This window comes from Polypterus senegalus, chromosome 15, assembly GCF_016835505.1.
Source record: "Polypterus senegalus isolate Bchr_013 chromosome 15, ASM1683550v1, whole genome shotgun sequence".
Taxonomy (NCBI): domain Eukaryota; kingdom Metazoa; phylum Chordata; class Cladistia; order Polypteriformes; family Polypteridae; genus Polypterus; species Polypterus senegalus.
The window spans coordinates 127,057,195-127,077,097 of record NC_053168.1 but is presented as its reverse complement, the minus strand read 5'-3'; the positions used below and the strand labels follow the sequence as shown (position 1 = coordinate 127,077,097).

Sequence of the window (19,903 nt, the reverse complement as noted above, 5' to 3'; positions counted from 1 at the left end):
TAGGTTATCTTAATCCAAACTCCAATTTCTTTCCTTACTTGGTGTCATCTTTTGTTGAGTTAGTATCAGCTTTTGTCACGGTGATCCATCCTGACAGTCCTCAGGGGTACGTGACTTGTGACCTCATCCAAAGCGCCAGCATTAAGGTCGGCTCAGAGCTTTCCGGTGTATCCAATATTCGGATTCTCTATGTGATTCCCATAGCTGTTGTTCTTCCACTGACTTTCTGGTTTTCAAATTTATTTATTATTTACCGGATTTAGTCTTCTAGCATTCTGACTTTTTTCTTTTTTTTAAATTCTTTTTGATGTGGGCCTCTGCCTTCTCTTGATCCCATTCCCAAATTTTTCACTGTCTCGTCTTGGATCAGTACAGCAATATCTCTCTGCCCATTTTTTCATCTAACTCCTTGTTTGGTTTTTGAATTCTTTTTGAATAAATCTATGATGATGATGATTAGCCGAGTTTCCAAAGTTCACTGCTAATGTCTTCCAGGTGATATCATCCGTTACCAGTGTCTCCCAGGATTTACATTAGTCGGTAATGAAATTCTCACCTGTAGACTCGGAGAGCGCTTACAGATGGACGGTCCACCGCCTTCTTGTCAAGGTTACTAATTCCTTTATAACTTTCTTGCGGTTTTGTATTGCCACGTTTATTTTAGACAACTAAATGTGACCAGGATCTGAAATATCCTCTGTAATGGTACATCACTTGTTCTTTTTCAGCTTTAAAGTAGTGTTATTAGCATTGCAATCCTTTGGTTCTTCTTTACTGGTTTTAGAAGGCATCACATATTTAAAAAAAATCTTAACTGGAAATGGCCTGCAAGATTTAAAAACTTCCAAAGGAGACACCTGAGTGTTTGTGTGTTGAGCTCTCACCTCGGTGAACATGCAGCTTCACACTATAAGGCTGAGGTGCCCAGAAAGAAGTAAAGTAAACACGAATGCCATCTTGGCTTTACTTACGAGTCTCCTGTCGCCTCATTTTTCTAGTGCTGTGCCCTGCTAATGACTTGCGGTTTGATTCGACTGGAGTTATTCTAAGCCCTGGTTACCCAGACAGTTACCCAAATTTACAGATGTGCTCCTGGAGTATCACTGTGGAGAAAGGATACAACATCACCCTGTACTTTGAGTTTTTTCAGACCGAAAATGAGTTTGACATTCTGGAGGTTTTTGACGGTAGGCGTTCATTCTGGGCTCTGTTAAACTGATTGAACTTACCTTAAATTCAGATAATTCTGCCATTTCTCAATTGTTTAGAGAATGGATGGATGAGTGGAAAAGGGAGGAATTGGGAAACTTGTGTAAACTAAACCCAACTTTGTAAAACTGAAACTCTCTTTTCCCATTTAATGTTTCTTTTCAAAGGATCAAATATCCACAGCCCAGTTCTTGCTACCCTTAGCGGAGACTACAATTCCCCTTTCAACGTAACGACAACTGGCCACCAGCTGCTGCTTCGCTGGGCAGCTGATCATGGCACGAACAAGAAAGGGTTCAGAATCAGATATGTTGGTGAGTATCAAAGTATGTATTCCTTTTTTTTTATTATATTCTCATATATTAATGTCTAACAATGATTGTTTATATTCATTATATAATATATCTATTAATTCAGGCCCAGTTGGCATGTTCCTTTTTTTGTTTTCATCATACTCAGCTTTAAATTATTTGCCAACATAGCGAACTGGCTAACAATTGGCATAACACGTTTCCAAAGCCAGTAACAAATGGGGCCAATCATTATCATTGCCATTTAGCTGAACACAGACATCTTTGGGTTATGGAAGCAAAACCAGAATATGCAGAAAAGAAAAAAAAACAAAGACATGGGCAGAATGTACACAAACCACACTGGCAGCACCCGAGTGCCCGTGCCAAACCAGGACACCAAGTGTTAACAACCAGTGGTGGATTTACAGGGCACAGGGCTCTGTGTGCAGACCCTGTTGTGGTCCTGTTCTTATACAGAAAAATATATATGCCGGACCCTCAGGAAGTCTTCAGACCCCTTCACTTTTGTCAAACTTTAGGTTGTTGCTCAAATCGTTAAAATTCACATTTTATGACAAAGCGAAAACAGGATTGTAGAAATATTTACATATTTATATAAAAAAACAAACCTGAAATATCACATGAGCACTCGGCAATCGGCATTTATAATGGGGGTGTGGCAAAACAAAGTGAAACTTGACAGAATTTAGAACCAAAACCAAATGTCTGGTAATATGGCGGGATGAGATGATCCAAACCTACGACAAAATGGAGCGATCCTTTTCTGCAATCTGCAGTCATTCATGACAACTTCTTCTCATTGGTTACTGTTTAGAGCTGGAATTACTGGGAGTGGAAGAGACAGAGGTGCTGTGGTAGAAATGTAACATCGTATTAAAGAAAGAAACATCCTCTACCAGGACAAATCAGTTCTCGGGCAGGAGAAATGCTGTTCATGGCGACTTGAATGACTCCTCAGCAAAATGCCTTGGAGGGGAGCGTTCATCAAAAGCAGTCTGTTACAGCCTGGGCAGAATGATCAGAGAAACGACGAACAGAAGATCATTTTAGAAACTGTTGAATTTACATACTGTACAGTGTCAGTCAATGCATACATTTTACTTTGCTTGGTTCATTGGTTTACACCCAAATGACTTCTATTAAAAATATTACACTGTATTTACGTGTGTACCACGCACACATTTCTTCACGAAAATTAGCATTGGAAAATCAGGTGCATGTCATACACAAGGAAATGTAATTCTGTAATGTTTACTTCTTCTGCTTGGGCTCGCTTGCTTGCTCACACTCTCTCTCTCTTGCTCGCTCACGCAGTTGCACTCACGCTCTCTCTCTCTTGCTCGCTCACGCAGTTGCACTCGCTCTCTCTCTCTCTTGCTCGCGCACTCGTGCTCTCTCTCTCTCTCTCTCTCTTGCTCGCCTCGCGCTCTCTCTCTCTCTCTCCCTCTCTCCCTCTCTCTCTTGCTCGCCTCTCGCTCATGCACTCGCGCTCTCTCTCTCTCTCGCTCGCTCGCTTGCTCACGCTCTCTCTCTCTTGCTCGCTCATGCAGTTGCACTCGCGCTCTCTCTCTCCCCTCTCTCTCTCTCTCTCTTGCTCACGCACTTGTGCTCTCTCTCTCTCTCTTGCTCGCGCTCTGCTCTCTCTCTCTCTCTCTCTCTCTCTCTCTCCCACTCACTCTCACTCGCTTGCTTGTGCACTCGCGCTCTCTCTCTCTCGCTCATGCACTCGCGCTCTCTCTCTCTTGCTTGCTCATGCAGTTGCACTCGCGCTCTCTCTCTCTCTCCCTCTCTCTCTCTCGCTCATGCACTCGCGCTCTCTCTCTCTCTCTCTCTCTCTCGCTCATGCACTCGCGCTCTCTCTCTCTCTCTCTCTAAATGCTTCCTATACAATCACAACACGCGCCGTTCACAGGGCAAAACGATTTTCGCGATTTTCTTTGTAAAGATTAGGGTGCACGTCTTACATGAGGGTGCGTGGTACACGAGTAAATACGGTATTCTGGTGGTTCTTAGACTTTTGAGTTGTGCCACCACCCTTGAAATTTCTGTGCAGCTGTCCATTCTGGTTGTTCTATAGGACATCTGCTGATTTCTTAGTCATCTTTCAGCACAATTTGTTTTTCGCTTGATCTTTATCTGGTTTCTTGAAGTGTCTGCAAAGGTTTCTGACATTTATTAACCCTTTGTGCTATTTCTTTAAGATGAAAGCTATGTTACCCTAAAATTATTCTTCCACAGTGCCCACGAGTCTTCTTCTGCTGTCTGGTCTTCCTAGTTGAGGGTATAATGAGGGATTTAAAAATAAGTGTGCCACTCATAAATTCATCCCCCGGTGTTCCCTTATAAATATCTTTTGTGAACTTGGGCTTACTGAGCACAACACATCCCATGTCCCAACAATGACTCAGAATGCCCACTAGAGGGGGGAAACCAGGAAACTCCAGATAGTAATGAGTGCACAAACATGGAAGTTTTAAAAATAAAAATATTATAGCATAAATGAAGACAGGAGGAGTCACAGCTGTCAGGGCTTCACCGAGTTTATTGCTCTTTTCAGTTTTGTACAAAAGGAGTTTAATGGTTAGCTCCACTACTTGGAGTTACGTAGCACAACTCCAAAACCACAGCCACTTATTAAAGCCCTGTTAGCTTTCCTATGTCAGCTACTATACATCACCATCCACTTTGGTGGTTTGTCACCGTCATCCATCACTTTTAGTCTGCTCATCCCTAATGGACTTCAGCCTACAATTTCTGTCCCCGTTAAGCTTTACGCCTGTCACTCATAATCTAGGAGGTGGGCTCACCCCTCATAACTAGAAACGTCTCTTCCCAGCCCTCTCACTCCCTCAGACAAGGGTCAGCAAGTGACTGCCTGCACGTCACGATATTATTATACACAAAATGTTCTTAAGCACAAGGATTTTCCTGAAAATTCAGCCTCACATCAAGCAGTCCCAATGTAAAATACTAGGAATAGTCAAAGAAAGAGAGCAAAGGGGTCAAAAATCCAGAAATCTGCAAAATCAGAAAGTTAATCAAAGAAAGTCCAACAAAACTCATCAATGCTAGCGCATTCAATGAACCGCAAGGGACTGCGGGCTTTATTCAACCTTTTTAGAGCTGGGAACAGTCTCTTGATGATGATGATGGGCACATGGCCCCGCCTCCTGGGGGGCAACCCACAAAACTCATAGAATAAGATACACAGGCACTAAATCATCAACAATGTTAACCTAAAAATTAACAAATCCTCCCTGTAAGAGGCAGACGGACCTAACCTTTACGCTGCTTAGAACATTTTCTGACAAGCTTGCCTTGTATTTGCCTTTGGCTACCTGTCCACCGTCACTGGAAGACGCTGAAGTGCAAAGGTATTCTGGGATTAAAATTCAGAAGGCGAGGGGATGTTTTCTTTTTTGTTCTGAACTTTATGAATTCAGAGTTGTTTTGTTCTGCTCTAATATTATTTTTTTAATAGTAGTTTGTTTTACCAAACTAATGAAGCATTGTGCAATCAGAAGTAAATCATAAAGCATAAGCTCCACTTTAAATAAGGCTTTCTTTTTTCACACCTTTAATAAGACGTAGGAGTCAGGATTAAGATATTTATATAACTAAAATGATCTGATAGTGTATTGTTGCCTTTCCACTGCTTATTAAAGCATTTTTTCCAATCAAGCAAACGATCACAAGTTTGAAGAATACAGTAGGTCACATACACTCCTTTATTAATAAACAGTTTCAATAGAGTATTTTATAACATAAATACATATTTTATTCTATTTTACCCATTTTATTTCATTACAGAATGGATGGAGCTCATCATTTGTAGGTTCGGATACAACGCGGTCTCTCACAGGTCACATCGAGCTGATTTAGCTCTTTAGGATGTGCTTGCCTTGTAAACCGCAAAAAAAATAAATAAAGAATAATAGCACTAATAACAACTTGAGAGTAAACTGTGGGCCACCTGAGACAAGTTTAGGATCCATCCATCCATCTGTGATTGATCATCTATCTATCTATCTATCTATCTATCTATCTATCTATCTATCTATCTATCTATCTATCTATCTATCTATCTATCTATCTATCTATCTATCTATCTATCTATCTATCTATCTATCTATCTATCTATCTATCTATCATTGATGGGGGGCCAGTCTGTCCCAGGATCAGTTGACGTGCTCACACCACGCTGAGTACTTCAGTTAACTTGACCAGCACACCCTTTGTATGTGGAAGAAAACTGGAACAGGGGAAGGAAGTATTGGTGTACCGAATCCATCTATCGAGACATTTAGTGAAGCCACTTTTACATGAAGAAACCATGGAGAGAAGACAACTACATTGGCAGGAGTGGGCAGATGGAAGAAGCCAACACCAGACAGCACACGTGCGATCTGTTCACTTACTAAACCCACTTCTCTGTGACAAGTTGACAGGGGCCAACCATAGATGTGGTGTCAGTCTCTCCCAGGATCAGCTCGTGTGCTCATGCCAACCTGCAGAATTCAATTACAATAACTTAACCAGCACATCTTTTGGATGTGGGAGGACAATGAGAACACATGAAGAAAACATTGGTGCACCAAATCCATCTATTGTGCCATTTAGTGGGCTCATTTTCTGGGCACGTGGAAGAAACCACAACCAGACAGAACACATGCATTCTGTTCATGTCCAAAACCCACTTCTTTTTAAAAGGGTGGCAGGGACAAACACCGGAATGGACGTCACTCTCTCCCAGGGATTGACTCATAAGCTCACACCAAGTTGAATTCTTTAATTAACTTAACCAGCACACCTCTTGGACGTGAGAGGAAAATTGGAACACACGAAGAAAACATTGGTGCACCAAATCCATCCATTGTGCCATTTAGTGGACCCATGTCTCTAAGATAGGGTCGTGGAGAATGGATGCCTACATCGGCAGCAGCAGACATGGAAGAAACAACAATCAGACAGGATACATGTGATCTGTTCATGTCCTAAACCCACTTCTCTTTGACAGAGTGACTGGGACCAACACTGGAATGGATGTCACTCTCTCTTAGCATTGACTCATATGCTCAGCCAGCACACCTTTAGGATTGGGAGGAAAATGAGAACACGTGAAGAAAACATGTGTGCCATTTAGTGCACCCATTTTTCTAGGATAGGGTTGTGGAGAATGGATGCCTACATCGGCAGCACCAGACATGTGGAAGAAACAAACATCAGACAGGATACGAGCAATCTGTTCAATTCAAGGGATAAACCCCGAATGAGGCGTCAGTCTGTCCTAGCATCAGCTCATATGCTCATACCAAGCTCTGGAATTCAATTCACCTGAACTCCTTTTGGATGTGAATAGAAACTGGAACACGTGAGGAAAACATTGGTGTACCAAATCCATCTATTGAGCCGTTCAGTGAACCCACTTTTCTATGGAGAGCAGACAACTACATTGGCAGTAATGGGGACATGGAAGAAACCAACACCAGATGGGACACGTGCATTCTGTTCATGTCCTAACCCCACTTCTCTTTGACAGGGTGACAGGGACCAACACCGGAATGGACATCACTCTCTCCCAGGGATTGACTCATAAGCTCACATCAAGTTGAATTCTTCAATTAACTTAGCCTGCTCCCCTTTTTGGATGGGGAGGACACCAGGAACACATGAAGAAGACATTGGTGTACCAAATCCATTATGAAATAAGCATTGTTCTGCCAATTCTGTCTATCGAGCTGTTTAGTGAACCCATTTTTTTACAGGATAGGGTCATGGAGATTGGATACATACATTGGCAGCACCGGGCACATGGAGAAAACCAACATCTGACAGGACACTTGCAGTCTTTTCATTTACTAACCCACTTCTAAGTGACAGGGAGGCATGGACTAACCAGTCCCTCATAGTATTAGCTCATATGCTCACCCCAAGCTCTGTACTTCAACTGACTTAACCAGTAATTCTCTTGACCATGGGAAGAAAATATTGGCCCACCAAAACCATTTATCAAGTAATTTAGTTGTCATGAAGATCGGGTGACTATATTGGCAGCACTGGACACGCAAAAGCAATAAACAACAGACAGACTCCTGCACTCAGTCTTTGAGTCGATGACTTTCACTTGCACGTTCTTGCGGTTTGGAGAGATTTGAGCTGCTCCACCACCTGCTTGTATTTCGTCTCCGCTTGGTGTCCCTTTACTTAGGTTAAGAAAAGCTCTGGTACCCCACTCCTAACCTACCCCAGCAGTCCTCCCCACTTTCCCTACCCCTGTCTTGCCATTCTTGTAATACGGAAACTAGAACTGCTCGCCATATTCCAGATGTGTCCTCATGAGCGTGTCATTTAGTCATTAGTTGCCTCATTAGGGCCGCGTATTTTCCTTAATTTTAGTTTCTTTCAGGCTAACATGTGAAAATAAAAAAGAAAACACCCCAGGCATCTGCATGATCATTAGCGCCAAGATCTAAATATACCCAGCTATTGATAAAACCTACAAACCGCTGCCTGTGAGTTATGAGACTAAGCACATACAAAAGCTTCAGTCCCCTCCGCTGACGAGAATAACAAGTTTCAGTGACTGCTCTTCATGAGTCTTTGGTGATAAATCACAGGCTGAGCCTGAAATAGGAGCCGGGGCTGAGATCCCTGCTGAGAAAGTGCATTTGCATGGCATAATTACAGTATTTTAGCGCAGGGCGTACTATACTTAAGACCAGCAGTTCCCTGCCTCGTGGGCACTTGACAAGCAGTGCTCCTTCCGAGTTTAATTATGCCAAAAGCGAGCAAACTCCTGAGATGAGCCATCCACATGCTTACTCACAAGAAGAGTCTTGGCTAACAACGGCAAACTGAATTGTGTTTACAGCTCCAAAACGGCAGAGGACTTCTCTTTCATTGCGCTAATGACGTCACTGGAGGGAAGCCCTGTCCAGCCAGAATAACACCATAGGCGACAAATCTCACAAAAAACGCACAAGGTAATAACAAACCCAGGAAGGAGGAAGACGAAGCAGAGTCACAGTCAGTCATGACGTTGCGAGATCACTCAAAAATTGACGGAAACTTTTGGAAACATGTCCTAGCAGGTGATGAAATGTGGACATACGACCCTGGCAGACTGAGTTTATTTATTTATTTATTTTTGGCTCTCAAAGTTGAAAACCACCCTGATAGGTCACCGATTTCAAACAATAGAAACTTCGCCATGGGACCTGCGCGACATTCCATACAACGAGTTCCAGGACGCATTCCAGAAACAGATAAACCACTAGGAGCGGTGTATAAATAGAGGAAGGGGGACACTTTGAAGTAGACCACCACACAGACTAATCGTTATCCACACTGGAGGGCAACTTAACAGTGTGGTCCTGTGATCGGGGGTACAGACTTATTGGGAAGAACATGGCAGTCTGTAGAAAGACCCCTGAGGGATATTTTACCTGGGATGCTCCCGTCCCAGCATGCCAAGGTAAGCGGAGGTTTGGATGAAATCGATAAGTTAAAATCTGTGGCACATGAACAGAATAGAAGTTTGTTGAAATGTCTGGAATGTTCAGCTGTGTAAAATGTTCTCTACATGTAGACGATCTTCTGGACAGTGGAGTGGTTAATTTCCAGTTGTTCAGAGATCTTTTAAAATTCTTTCCTGGATTCGTAGGCGTCTAGAACCTTCTTTTCAAAATCCTCAGAGAGCTCTTTCGATCTCGGCTTGGTCATAACACACACTCGGCGACAGACTAAATGTCTGAGGGTTAAGTAGACAAGTCGGTTTAAGTTGTTAGCAAATTAATGATGATTTTTTTTTTAAAGTTCAGTTTGTTTTTGGACAGACCGAATTTACAATCTCCTTCTGCATCTCTAAGCTCCTCACAATATGACGGACTAACAACCATTGAGCCCATGATGCCGGGGATCGGCGTTTTATTTTGGTGGGCTGTCCCTGTCACTACCTGCTCTGTGCTACATAGTGAGGAGCATAATACAGTAGGCTTAATCCAGCAATGAAGACGCAATGTACTACGGATATTATTTCTAATAATATTCTCATTACCTGTCAAATGAACATTCGGCCAGTTGTGTAACTGCATGTGCAGTTTGTTCCATAAAGTTTAATGATGAGTGAAGTTTTTATTTCCATGTGGAATTCTTTGGCGTTGTGTAATGTCTGAGGGGTGCCGTGCGTGTTTACAGTCTGCTATGATGGGATTCAGATCCAGGCTTTGAATTAGCCATTCCAGGACCCTTCATTTCTTTTGTTCAGCCATTCCCTGGTGGATTTACTGGTATGTCATCTTACAAGGTCCACTTTCAGTTGAGCTTCAGCCTTCTCACATTATTGTCAAGCACCCTCTGGTACAATGAACATTAGAGCAGTCTAGACAAGAACAGGTCACTGAGCCCAACAAAGCTCACCAGTCCTCCAATAATTCTTCTAAAATGAAGAATGAATGAAGAAGTCCTTCCTAGTGGATTCTACGATGGTGAGCCACTCAGGCCCTGATGTAGCAAAGCAGCACCCAACCAGAACATTTCCACCGCCATCCTTTAAGGCTGGTATCAGGTGGTTCTGGTCAAATGCTCTCTTTGGATTTCAACAAACATGTCTTCTGGTACCAAATCACTTTGCCTTTTCTGTCCAGAGCAGAAATACTTCTACAAGTACTTGGGGGTCCACATCAAAAGTTTTTCTTTTTATTTTGTTTAAACACACACAATCTGGCTAGAATACAAATCGGGTGGTGACATTGTGAGTGCGTGTATACACCGTAAAGGCATTCATGAAACAAATCGGGCAGAGGTGTGCAGTGTGAGGTGGGACACAGATACAGTACGTATTTAAGAAAGATCTGCTCCTGCACAACTCCTATCAGGCAATGAATTACTTCTTCATCCAACACCAACTACTACAGCTCAGTGATGTCAAAGTACCATGGGGCATTGGGAAAAAAGAAAATTGCCTAAATTTTCAGAATAAAATTTGACGAACAAGGTGTTCAGTGAACCCAGTAAATCAAAAAACGCTTTGGTGAATTGCACCAATCAACACTCTTGGCCAGTTGACGGAAATCTCCAGCAATGTGACTGTGCCGACTTTGTCTGTTCTAACTGACCATGGACTGCACAGCCAATGCTTGATTTTCATTCAGTTAGGTCTAAAAAAAAATGGGGTTTATTATTTCTATTTTGGCTTCTTACGTTGTTGGACAGCATGGCAGGAGGTCTCTGGTTTTGCTCCCACATCTCAAAGATGCGTGTGTTCGTTGAATTCACAATTTTAAATCGGTGAACGTGAATGAGCATGACCGTGTCCTGTGGTGGACTGGTGTCACGTCAGCGTCAGCCCCCTGACTTAAATTCAATGCTTCTGGGGCAATCTCCTGCTCCACAAGGGCCTGAATTGGTTTTAGAAGGTGCGAGGAGCTGTGCATGCACGTCTCTTGTGATATATGTGACTGTTTCAGTTGCCACCTTTACTGTCTCATGAAGAATGCTTATCTGGCTACAAATGCTGTTCTCCAATGATGAATAAAAAACATGCTAATTCATGTAAAAAAACTAGAAAGTAATTTAAATGAACATTTGTTAGCTGTTTCGCAGCTTTCTCCTTCTTCTAAGATATGTCAGAATGTTGATCTAATTAAATCATTTTTGATATTAAATGGTTTTATTGAATAGATGTGCACTGTCATCAAAGGTGAATAATATTTTATTTTCAATGTTACTGTTCCCTCAGCTCTTTATTGTAGCACCCCAGACTCTCCACCACACGGACTAATCGTTAGCCAAACTGGAGGGCAACTTAACAGTGTGGTCCGCTGGTCCTGCGATCGGGGGTACAGACTTATTGGGAAGAACACAGCAGTCTGTAGAAAGACCCCTGAGGGATATTTTACCTGGGATGCTCCCGTCCCAGCGTGCCAAGGTAAGCGGAGGTTTGGATGAAATCGATACGTTAAAATCTCTGGCACATGAACAGAATAGAAATTTGTTGAAATGTCTGGAATGTTCAGCTGTGTAAAATGTTCTCTACATGTAGACGATCTTCTGGACAGTGGAGTGGTAAATTTCCTGTTGTTCAGAGATCTTTTAAAATTCTTTTCTAGACTCATAGGCATCTAGAACCTTCTTTTCAAAGTCCTCAGAGAGCTCTTTCGATCTTGGCTTGGTCATAACACACATAACTCAGCGTCAGACTAAATGTCTGAGGGTTAAGTAAGACAGGTCCAGTCAAGCTGCTCTCTAATGAAGGTCTAGTCGTTCTCACCTGATTCTAATTTCAGGTATTTGGAGGGGTGCACTTACTTTTTCCCCACATGCACAATTTGTATTTCAGCTTATTTAAATTATAAATGTGGTGTGATGTCCATTATATTAGATCACCTTTATCTATAGATAATGTTTAAATGAAGAACAAATCCTGATATCTCCACAAAAACATTTCATATGACTGAAAGAATGTAACTAAAAAACAGGCAAAAAATAGACAGCTTTACTATTATGTGGAATGTTTTGGAGAATTTCACAGTCCACAGCTAATTATCATGGGGCATTCTAGCGAGCAGTGCCCATTTCAGTGGAGGTACCAACCTCAATGCTTCTTCTTCATCTTGTAGCTGTCTCCTGTGGCGTACCCAAGGCTCCAGCGAACGGCGGCGTGCTGACGACAGACTACTCAGTCGGTACGCGTGTCAACTACTTTTGCAATGACGGCTACCGACTTTCTTCCAAAGAGCTCACCACAGCTATATGCCAACCTGACAGCACTTGGAGTAATCATAATAAAATCCCACGTTGTTCAGGTGAGCAGGACGTTGCATTTCTCAGATTCTCTGTTATCTCATTTTGTTGCCTTGTTAGTTACTGCTCTGATGGGCTCCAGCTCTCTACGTCACACTATATTGTCCTACACAGACAAGTCACCAAAGCAGTTCTGACCTTTCTGTCCATATATATTGTTGTTTTTATCAGATTTAAATTCTCATTGTAGTTTTTAACCCAGACATCATATGATGGTGAAGCATTTAAGTGCCATAGCCTCACAGTTGTTGGGTCCTGGGCTGGAATCCCAGCCTGGCTGCTGTCTGCTGGAAGTTTGCAAGTTCTTCTCATTTTCACACAAGCTTTTTATCAGATTTGCCATACTTTATTAGTCCCAGAGGAGAAGAAACTGTCTTTTCACATGACATTTGGGGTTCAGAGTGCAGGATCACCCATTGCACAGCACCCCTGTGCTTAAGGACCCAACAGAGTAAGATCCCTCTCTGGCAGTAACGGGATATGAACCAGCATCCCTCCAGATACCAGTGCAGCCCCAGAGCCACCATTCCCATCTCAAAGAAGACATTGAGGTTAATGTTAATGTTTCTAGACTGGTGGGTTCCCATTCAATTGGGCTTCTTTTGATCCGGTTTGCCAGGTAAAACTAACCATAGGCAGGTAGTGAAATTATAAGCTGCTTTAGTGTATATCAAGCGGGTTTCTAAATTTATGTAAAATATTTTTTATATATATCTATTATAAACTAGACGCTGTATAGCGCCCGACCTGGCACAGACTCACACTGAGGCACATGCAAAAACACAAAAAGAATTTATTTTTCTTCCCCGTGGACCCTACAGGCACAACACAGTCCCAGTAAGCACTCTCTTCTCAAACCACCACTCCTCCTTGGCAACCTCGTCCTCTTCCACCCGATTCTGGCCCTGAGTGGTGGTTGTCGGCCCCTTTTATAGCCCACCCGGCCCAACCAAAGCTGCTTGATCACCTGTTTCTGATTGCATTTCTGGGCTCAGGGACCCCCTGAGCAGCAACCCCTGGTGGTCACCCCAGATCCCAACAGGGCTTTGGAGAACTCCATCTCCCACGGAGCCCTGCAGGAAACTGAGGCACCATTGTCTACCAGGGAGGCTGCCATCAAGCGTCCCGGGGTAGGTGGTGAGAAGCCCATGGTTGCTCCCCTGGAACATATGTAGAAGGGGCGTCCATCACAATATATAATGTGAGGAAAGAACTTAACGATCTGGATGTAACTAATAATTTGAGCATTGCATGTGCACTCCAGCTGTGTATCTGGATGCATCGTGTGTAAGCAAATATACGTGCACCATTTTGAATTCCGGCACCAATAGGAATTCTCGTAGTTCAAAAAGTCAGTCCCGTGTGGCCTTAGTTTCCTGTTTATGATGTGCGCTAATCTTCCGGAAGTTATTTATTTAACAATATTTCAGCATAAAAAGCAGGCGTTTTGCACATTTTAAGCATACAACTGGATAACTGGCATGTGGATTGTTGTTGTTTTCTTTTATCCGCGGACATTTTTCATGTCGTTTGCCATTGTACAGCATTGGTCCCTGTTACCTTGTGATAAATCGCAAACTTTTTTTCATCTCCGTTTTGTAAAAAACATGAGATTTCCATTTTTTCTCAGCCATCACTACAAACTCCAGAGGGTGAGTATCATATTAAAGGAGTATCGCGTATGGGTGGAATGTCCCTTTAAACGAGTGAGTGTTTCTGCAGATGGACGCACCGAGAACTCGTTCATACCTTCAGTACCGAGGCATGTGCTTAGTGTCTTTGTGACCCGTATGAAATGCTATCTTTTCAAATAAGACAAATTCATCCGTTTTCTATTTTCCTCATTGCAAAGTAGCTTTATAAGTAATGGCCTGAAAAATACATTTGAGAAACGTATCCTCCCGATGAGATATTTTAGAGGTCTTTAGCGACGTTCCATTTCTCCAATTGATCATGAAGCCAGACTAAGTAATTACTTTAATTAACTAATTCACTTTCATGGAATGGAAAGCAGAAAACACTTAAGAGTCCTTCAGACACCGAGTTAGGCAGCCTTGATTTACGACGCAGGTCAAGTGGTGCTTCACCCACATTGGCTTCGAATGCAGCCTTTGCTGTTTGCTTCTGTATAAAAGCCCGCATCTTGTACTCCTTCACGTCTGAGCTTAACCACGATGAGTGCTTCACATTTTGCTTGCACTAGTTTTCAAATGTCTTCCTGTGAGTGGTAAGGCTTCCAAACTGTCTTAGCATCCATGTTGCTTTTTCTTTCAGTCGTTACCTGCCCCAGCATCAGCTCCTTCACCCTGGAACACGGGCGGTGGAGAATAGTTAACGGCTCCCATTACGAGTACCGGACAAAGATCATCTTTAGTTGTGATCCTGGCTACTACCGCCTGGGACCGGCCTCGATCCAGTGCATGGCTAATGGCGTGTGGAGCTGGAGAAACGAGAGACCACAGTGTCAGAGTAAGTGTTTCAAGTGTGCTTCCATTTTGGAATAACTTTCATCGATGTGTTTTGGAATATACGCGGCAACTGCGCCCTTACAGAAAATCAAAGGTATTCTTTGACACAGAACCAGATACGAGAGAGAATCAAATAGTAAAGGCGACTTTGACACCAGTAACTGTGTGCAGATGAACATAACAGTCATATCACCTCTGCTGTTGTTCCACTAACGTCTTCATTCCTTGGGAGAAGGAGCTCTTTGTCTGCTCCCAAATCCAATCTAACCTCCTCATCGGAAGTGAATCTGTGAACAAGCGTGCAGCAACAGCAGACAATGGAATCCATCGGTCTTCTCTGATGAAGGCAGTCGCCATGTCGATGTGGGATTGTGTGTGCGCAGTATTCAGAGCTGAACCTTTCTACCCTTTCATCGACTTTTGGTTGAGTCCTGCTGTTCTCACTTCCCTACTGAGCCATCATCCTTTGGTGAATTTCAGCAGGTTTCACTCCCACTATACTCAAAGACATCTCACTACAGTGCGTCCATGTTCATTTGACCGAATAGACTCAGAGTGCTGCGCTTTCTGTGTTCAAACTACCCATAAGCCATTGTGAACGTGTTGTATGATGTCCGCTTCTATCTGTTGTGGTTAATGGCGTCATTTTCATGTTGCCTTTATTTTTTTGCTTTGTCACAAATTCAACTCAGAGTCATAGAAAGGTTTAGGGCAGCCACCCGTATAATCGATTTCCTGGCTGCAAAGTCGTTCAAATAAATACAGCACTGAGCCGAGTCCAACACAGAACTGAGGGAATAGGGAAAAGGTGGAGGCTTTTAAAGGGGAAGACAGGAAGTGACATCAAAGGGGTCCGGATCATAAGGGTCTTCAGCCATAGGCTCGAGTCCGGACGTGACATCACAGGGGCCGGAGCCGGCAAGGTCTCTTTTCTATAGGCTCGGTCCCGGAAGTGACGTCAAGAAAGCCAGGTGTGACCTCCCGTGAATGGTCTGCAGGAAAGGGAGAATTAGAGTCATGGCACTCTGCCACATCCCGGTATGACTCGGAACTGCCCTCACTCAAGCCCTTTAGGTGCCTGCCATGCGCACGTGTGTGACAGCTCTAACCTCGCACATTTTATAAAGGGATTAATCACAGATACATACAACTTGTTATTTTGCCCGCAGTGTTTTGTGCGTCGTTAAATATGAAACGCTTACGTGCTTTCCTTTGCGATAGTGTTACATTTTCTTCACCCTTTAATCCAAGAGTTAGGTTAAAAAATATAGCTAATTTATGATGAGTTATTTTTAGTTTTTGCCTTAAAACATTGTAGTAATAAGTGATCTAATTTAGATTATATCTACTGACTTCAGTACAGCTGAGCTGCTTAATTGCTTTCCTTTACTTACATTTTCTGTTCACAGTGAAAATCTAGAGCACCACAACCGCTTACACGTCAAATACTCAACACGTTTATTATCAAGACCAGAAAAACAAATTCTTTAACATATAAAACTGTTTAGGGAAGTACCCTGTAAATAAAGAATAGCAAGTCACGGTCACAAAGCAATCCGTAGATGGACGTCTTTTATGACATTAGCTAGTGGAGCTGCCACATGTGCTTGTTCAGACTGAGCCACCTTAATCAAAGAGCTGCTTTTGTCAGGGTGTGCGGCTCATTACACAGTCGAAGAAGCATTTTCAATTTGCACCAATCAGCACACAGATAAATGGCATATTCTAATGACAACCCTATGTCTGAGTATTATCTAAAGGTCCCAGAAACAGTTAACACGTTAAAGGTTCTTGGCACACACATTTAAAAACAATAACAAAGAATTCTTTCCATTTTTATAGCACTTTTCTCAATATTTAAAGTGCTTATTCATTCTGGGTGGAGAGCCACTTCACCCACCACTAATGTGCAGCACCCACCTGTATGATGCGACGGCAGCCATTTTGGCTCCAGTACGCTCACCACACATTAGCTGTTAGGTAGTGAAGGGGTGACAGAGAGATACCCAATTAGGGGATGATTGGGTTTAGAATGACTAGGCCGGACATCGCGATACCCCCTACTCCACGGGTGTCGAACTCCAGGCCTGTAGGTTTTCATTTGAACCAACTTCTTAATTATTGACCAGTTTTTGATGCTATTTAACTTCTTTTACTTTAGTTTTAATTAACTTGTCTCAGGCCCCTTAGTTGTTTCTTGTTTCCTTAATTAGCAGCCAAACAATAATGAGACATGAAACAAGCTGCCACATGACCAGCTCATCTTTGTCCATCACACAATATCTGAAACTAAAGAAAGGTGAAGGTCTCGGTGAGTCTGATCTCTCTGGTCACCAAAGCGTTTTGACGGCGTTCTTAGAAAAAACAGAAAAATCAACCGCTTTGGAAAGGTCTGCTGTGGCAGAATGAGAGCAGCAACAAGCCATGGAATTTAATAAGGGGCTTAATTAACCGCAAGAATCGGCTTCTCGTTAATAGATTGGTTGGAGTTTGAAATCCCAGTTAGCTGGTCATCCGTTGGCTCGTTTCACATCTCATTTCTGTTTGGCTGCCATTTAATGAAGAAACAAAATCAATCCTTAAAAACAGGGCTACTAAAATGAAGGGAAAGGTTAATTAGCAATGAAAACTGGTCACTAATTAGGAAAAGGGTTAGAATGAAAACCTGCAGCCACTGCGGCCTACCAGGCCCTGAGTTCGACATCCCTGCCCTTCTCATTACGAAGGACAGACAGGGATCTTTGATGACCACAGAGAGCCAGAACCTCAGTTTTATGTCACATCTGAAGGATGGCACCGTTTTTACAGCACATTGTCCCCTGTCACTGCACGTGGGATCCCTATTAAGACTACAGGGCAAGCACCCCCTGCTGGCATCACCATCACCTCTTCAAGCAGCAACCCAAGCTTTTCCTAGAAGGTCTGGCGGGTCCTGAACATGCTTAGCTTCAGGTGGGTGACCTCTTCTGAAGTGCAGTGGGTAGAAAGTGCAGCCTCTTTTTATCTCTAAACAAAAGCTTCTTATTTACACATTCTTGAAAAATCAAATATATTTCATTGTAATTATCTCATCGTTACCTTGGTTACTGTTTTGGACATGATGGGTACAGAACATCACGGTTTCAAGGAAAAGGCAAACCTGGAACACTCATACATTTATACAGAAAATGTACAGCAATGGACTTGTGCTTTTCTGCTACATTTTTTGGTTACCAATTTAAACTCATTCAACATTTACTTCAATTACAAAGGAAAACACTTTATTTAAACATAACTATCTATCTATCTATCTATCTATCTATCTATCTATCTATCTATCTAAAACTCTTACTTGTTGTTTCCTGTTTAAATATGTTCAGGACTTAATCATATAATTTAACCCATTTAAATAGCCTGAGGGAGGGCCTTGGAGTGGTGATGTCAGGGTGGCCCCGCCTCCTGCGGCTCCACCCACAAAACACAAGGAACGTAACAACATTTAAAGGGAGAGCACACAATTACAGAATCAGATGTGAAATCAACAAAAGTAAAATGTAGACACTGTGATATATGGCCGGCCATTCATCCCGGCCAATACACCCGGGCTGCCAGATGGAGCCCTTCCTTCAGCATGGAGGTGCCCCGAATTCCAGCAAGGCATCATGGACATTGGAGTTTTCTTGTACAGCCCTGCCGGATAATGTCGGGCCGCCAGGGGAAACTGCAGGGAGGCCCAGAGACTTGTATTTTCCCTACAGCCCGGAAGTACATCCCAGTCACATGGACAGAGGAAATGACGTGCTTCCGGGTTGAAGAAGAGGAGTTTTTACCTGACCCGAAAGTGCTGGATAATCACATGGACTGAGGGTTCAGAAGCACTTCTGGGTCGTGGACTATAAAGGACTCTGGGAAATGACAGACGGATGAGCTGAGTAGGGAGGAAGGGAACAACGCGTCTGGGAGAAGAGGATTGTAGTATTGTGATTGATTATTGATTTATTTTTGAGTATTGTGGAGTGGAGGGCGCTTTGTGCACATTATTATTGTAATAAATTCATAATTTGGACTTTTATCTGGTGTCTGGCGTCTGGTCAGAGGGTTCAAGGGGACGACAGCGCCCCCTATCTTTCACAACAGGAAACAGTCGTCTTCTTCTTCTTCTTCGGCTGCTCCCGTTAAAGGTTGCCACAGCGGATCATCTTTTTCCACATTTTCCTATCCTCTGCGTCTCGCTCTGTTGCACCCATCACCTAATTAAAGCTTCAAATGAACAAACCCAACAAAAGAACATGAAATGCGCATAACTCCAAAGTAATGCCCAGCCCGTGCCTTGCCCTTGTGGTCTCAGGGTGGTATGAGTGATGCAGTGATCTGTCCACGCGTGCCGCTGCCCTCTTCAGCTTCATCATGGAGCGGGTGGGTTGGCAGATTGGATGCGTCTTATTAACTGCATTGGCATTTCTAACCTGTGAACTTATTTTCTGTTGCTGCAGTTATTTCGTGTGGTGAACTACCCACTCCTCCAAATGGTAAGAAGATCGGCACGCAGACCACCTTTGGAGCAACGGCTATTTTTACCTGTGATGCGGGGTTCATGTTGGTTGGATCAAATGTAAGGGAGTGTCTCTCTTCTGGATTGTGGAGCGGCTCAGAGACAAAGTGCTTAGGTACCAGCAGTTATTCCAACTTTGCATTTCTTACTTTTAGTAAACTTAACACATTATCATCGTCGGTCCCCCCAGGTGCTTCATCTTTGCAGTAGGACGTCGTTCCTTCTGTTTCTTCCAGGGTGTCCAGTTGCTGCTGTTTCCGGTGTAAATCTGGCCACCCTGTCCAAGAAGTAAACTGTGGAATTTCATCTTCTGTGTTTATTTATTTATTTTTTATGGTCTTTATAAATGTTGTTCTCTTTTTACTTTTCGACTTTCTAGCTGGACATTGTGGCACACCAGAACTCATAGTGAATGGCCAGGTGGTCGGAGAAAACTTTGGCTACAGGGATACTGTGGTGTACCAGTGCAGCCCTGGGTTTCGTTTAATTGGCTCCTCGGTTCGGATTTGTCAGCAGGATCACAACTGGTCGGTTCAACTCCCCGTCTGTGTGCGTAAGTAAGAAAGCTCCTATGATTT

At 43.0% G+C, this 19,903-nt stretch overlaps 1 protein-coding gene across 1 annotated transcript in view; it reads left to right on the top strand.

Annotated features, from left to right (window-relative positions):
* The window catches only part of csmd3b (CUB and Sushi multiple domains 3b), a 1,150,768-nt gene that overhangs the window by 1,060,213 nt on the left and 70,652 nt on the right, over nt 1–19,903 (top strand). Inside the window, 8 exon segments of the mRNA XM_039737543.1 lie at nt 496–609; nt 999–1,187; nt 1,377–1,523; nt 11,263–11,451; nt 12,143–12,328; nt 14,601–14,795; nt 19,267–19,440; nt 19,705–19,878. Coding sequence (XP_039593477.1) covers nt 496–609; nt 999–1,187; nt 1,377–1,523; nt 11,263–11,451; nt 12,143–12,328; nt 14,601–14,795; nt 19,267–19,440; nt 19,705–19,878 — 1,368 coding nt within the window.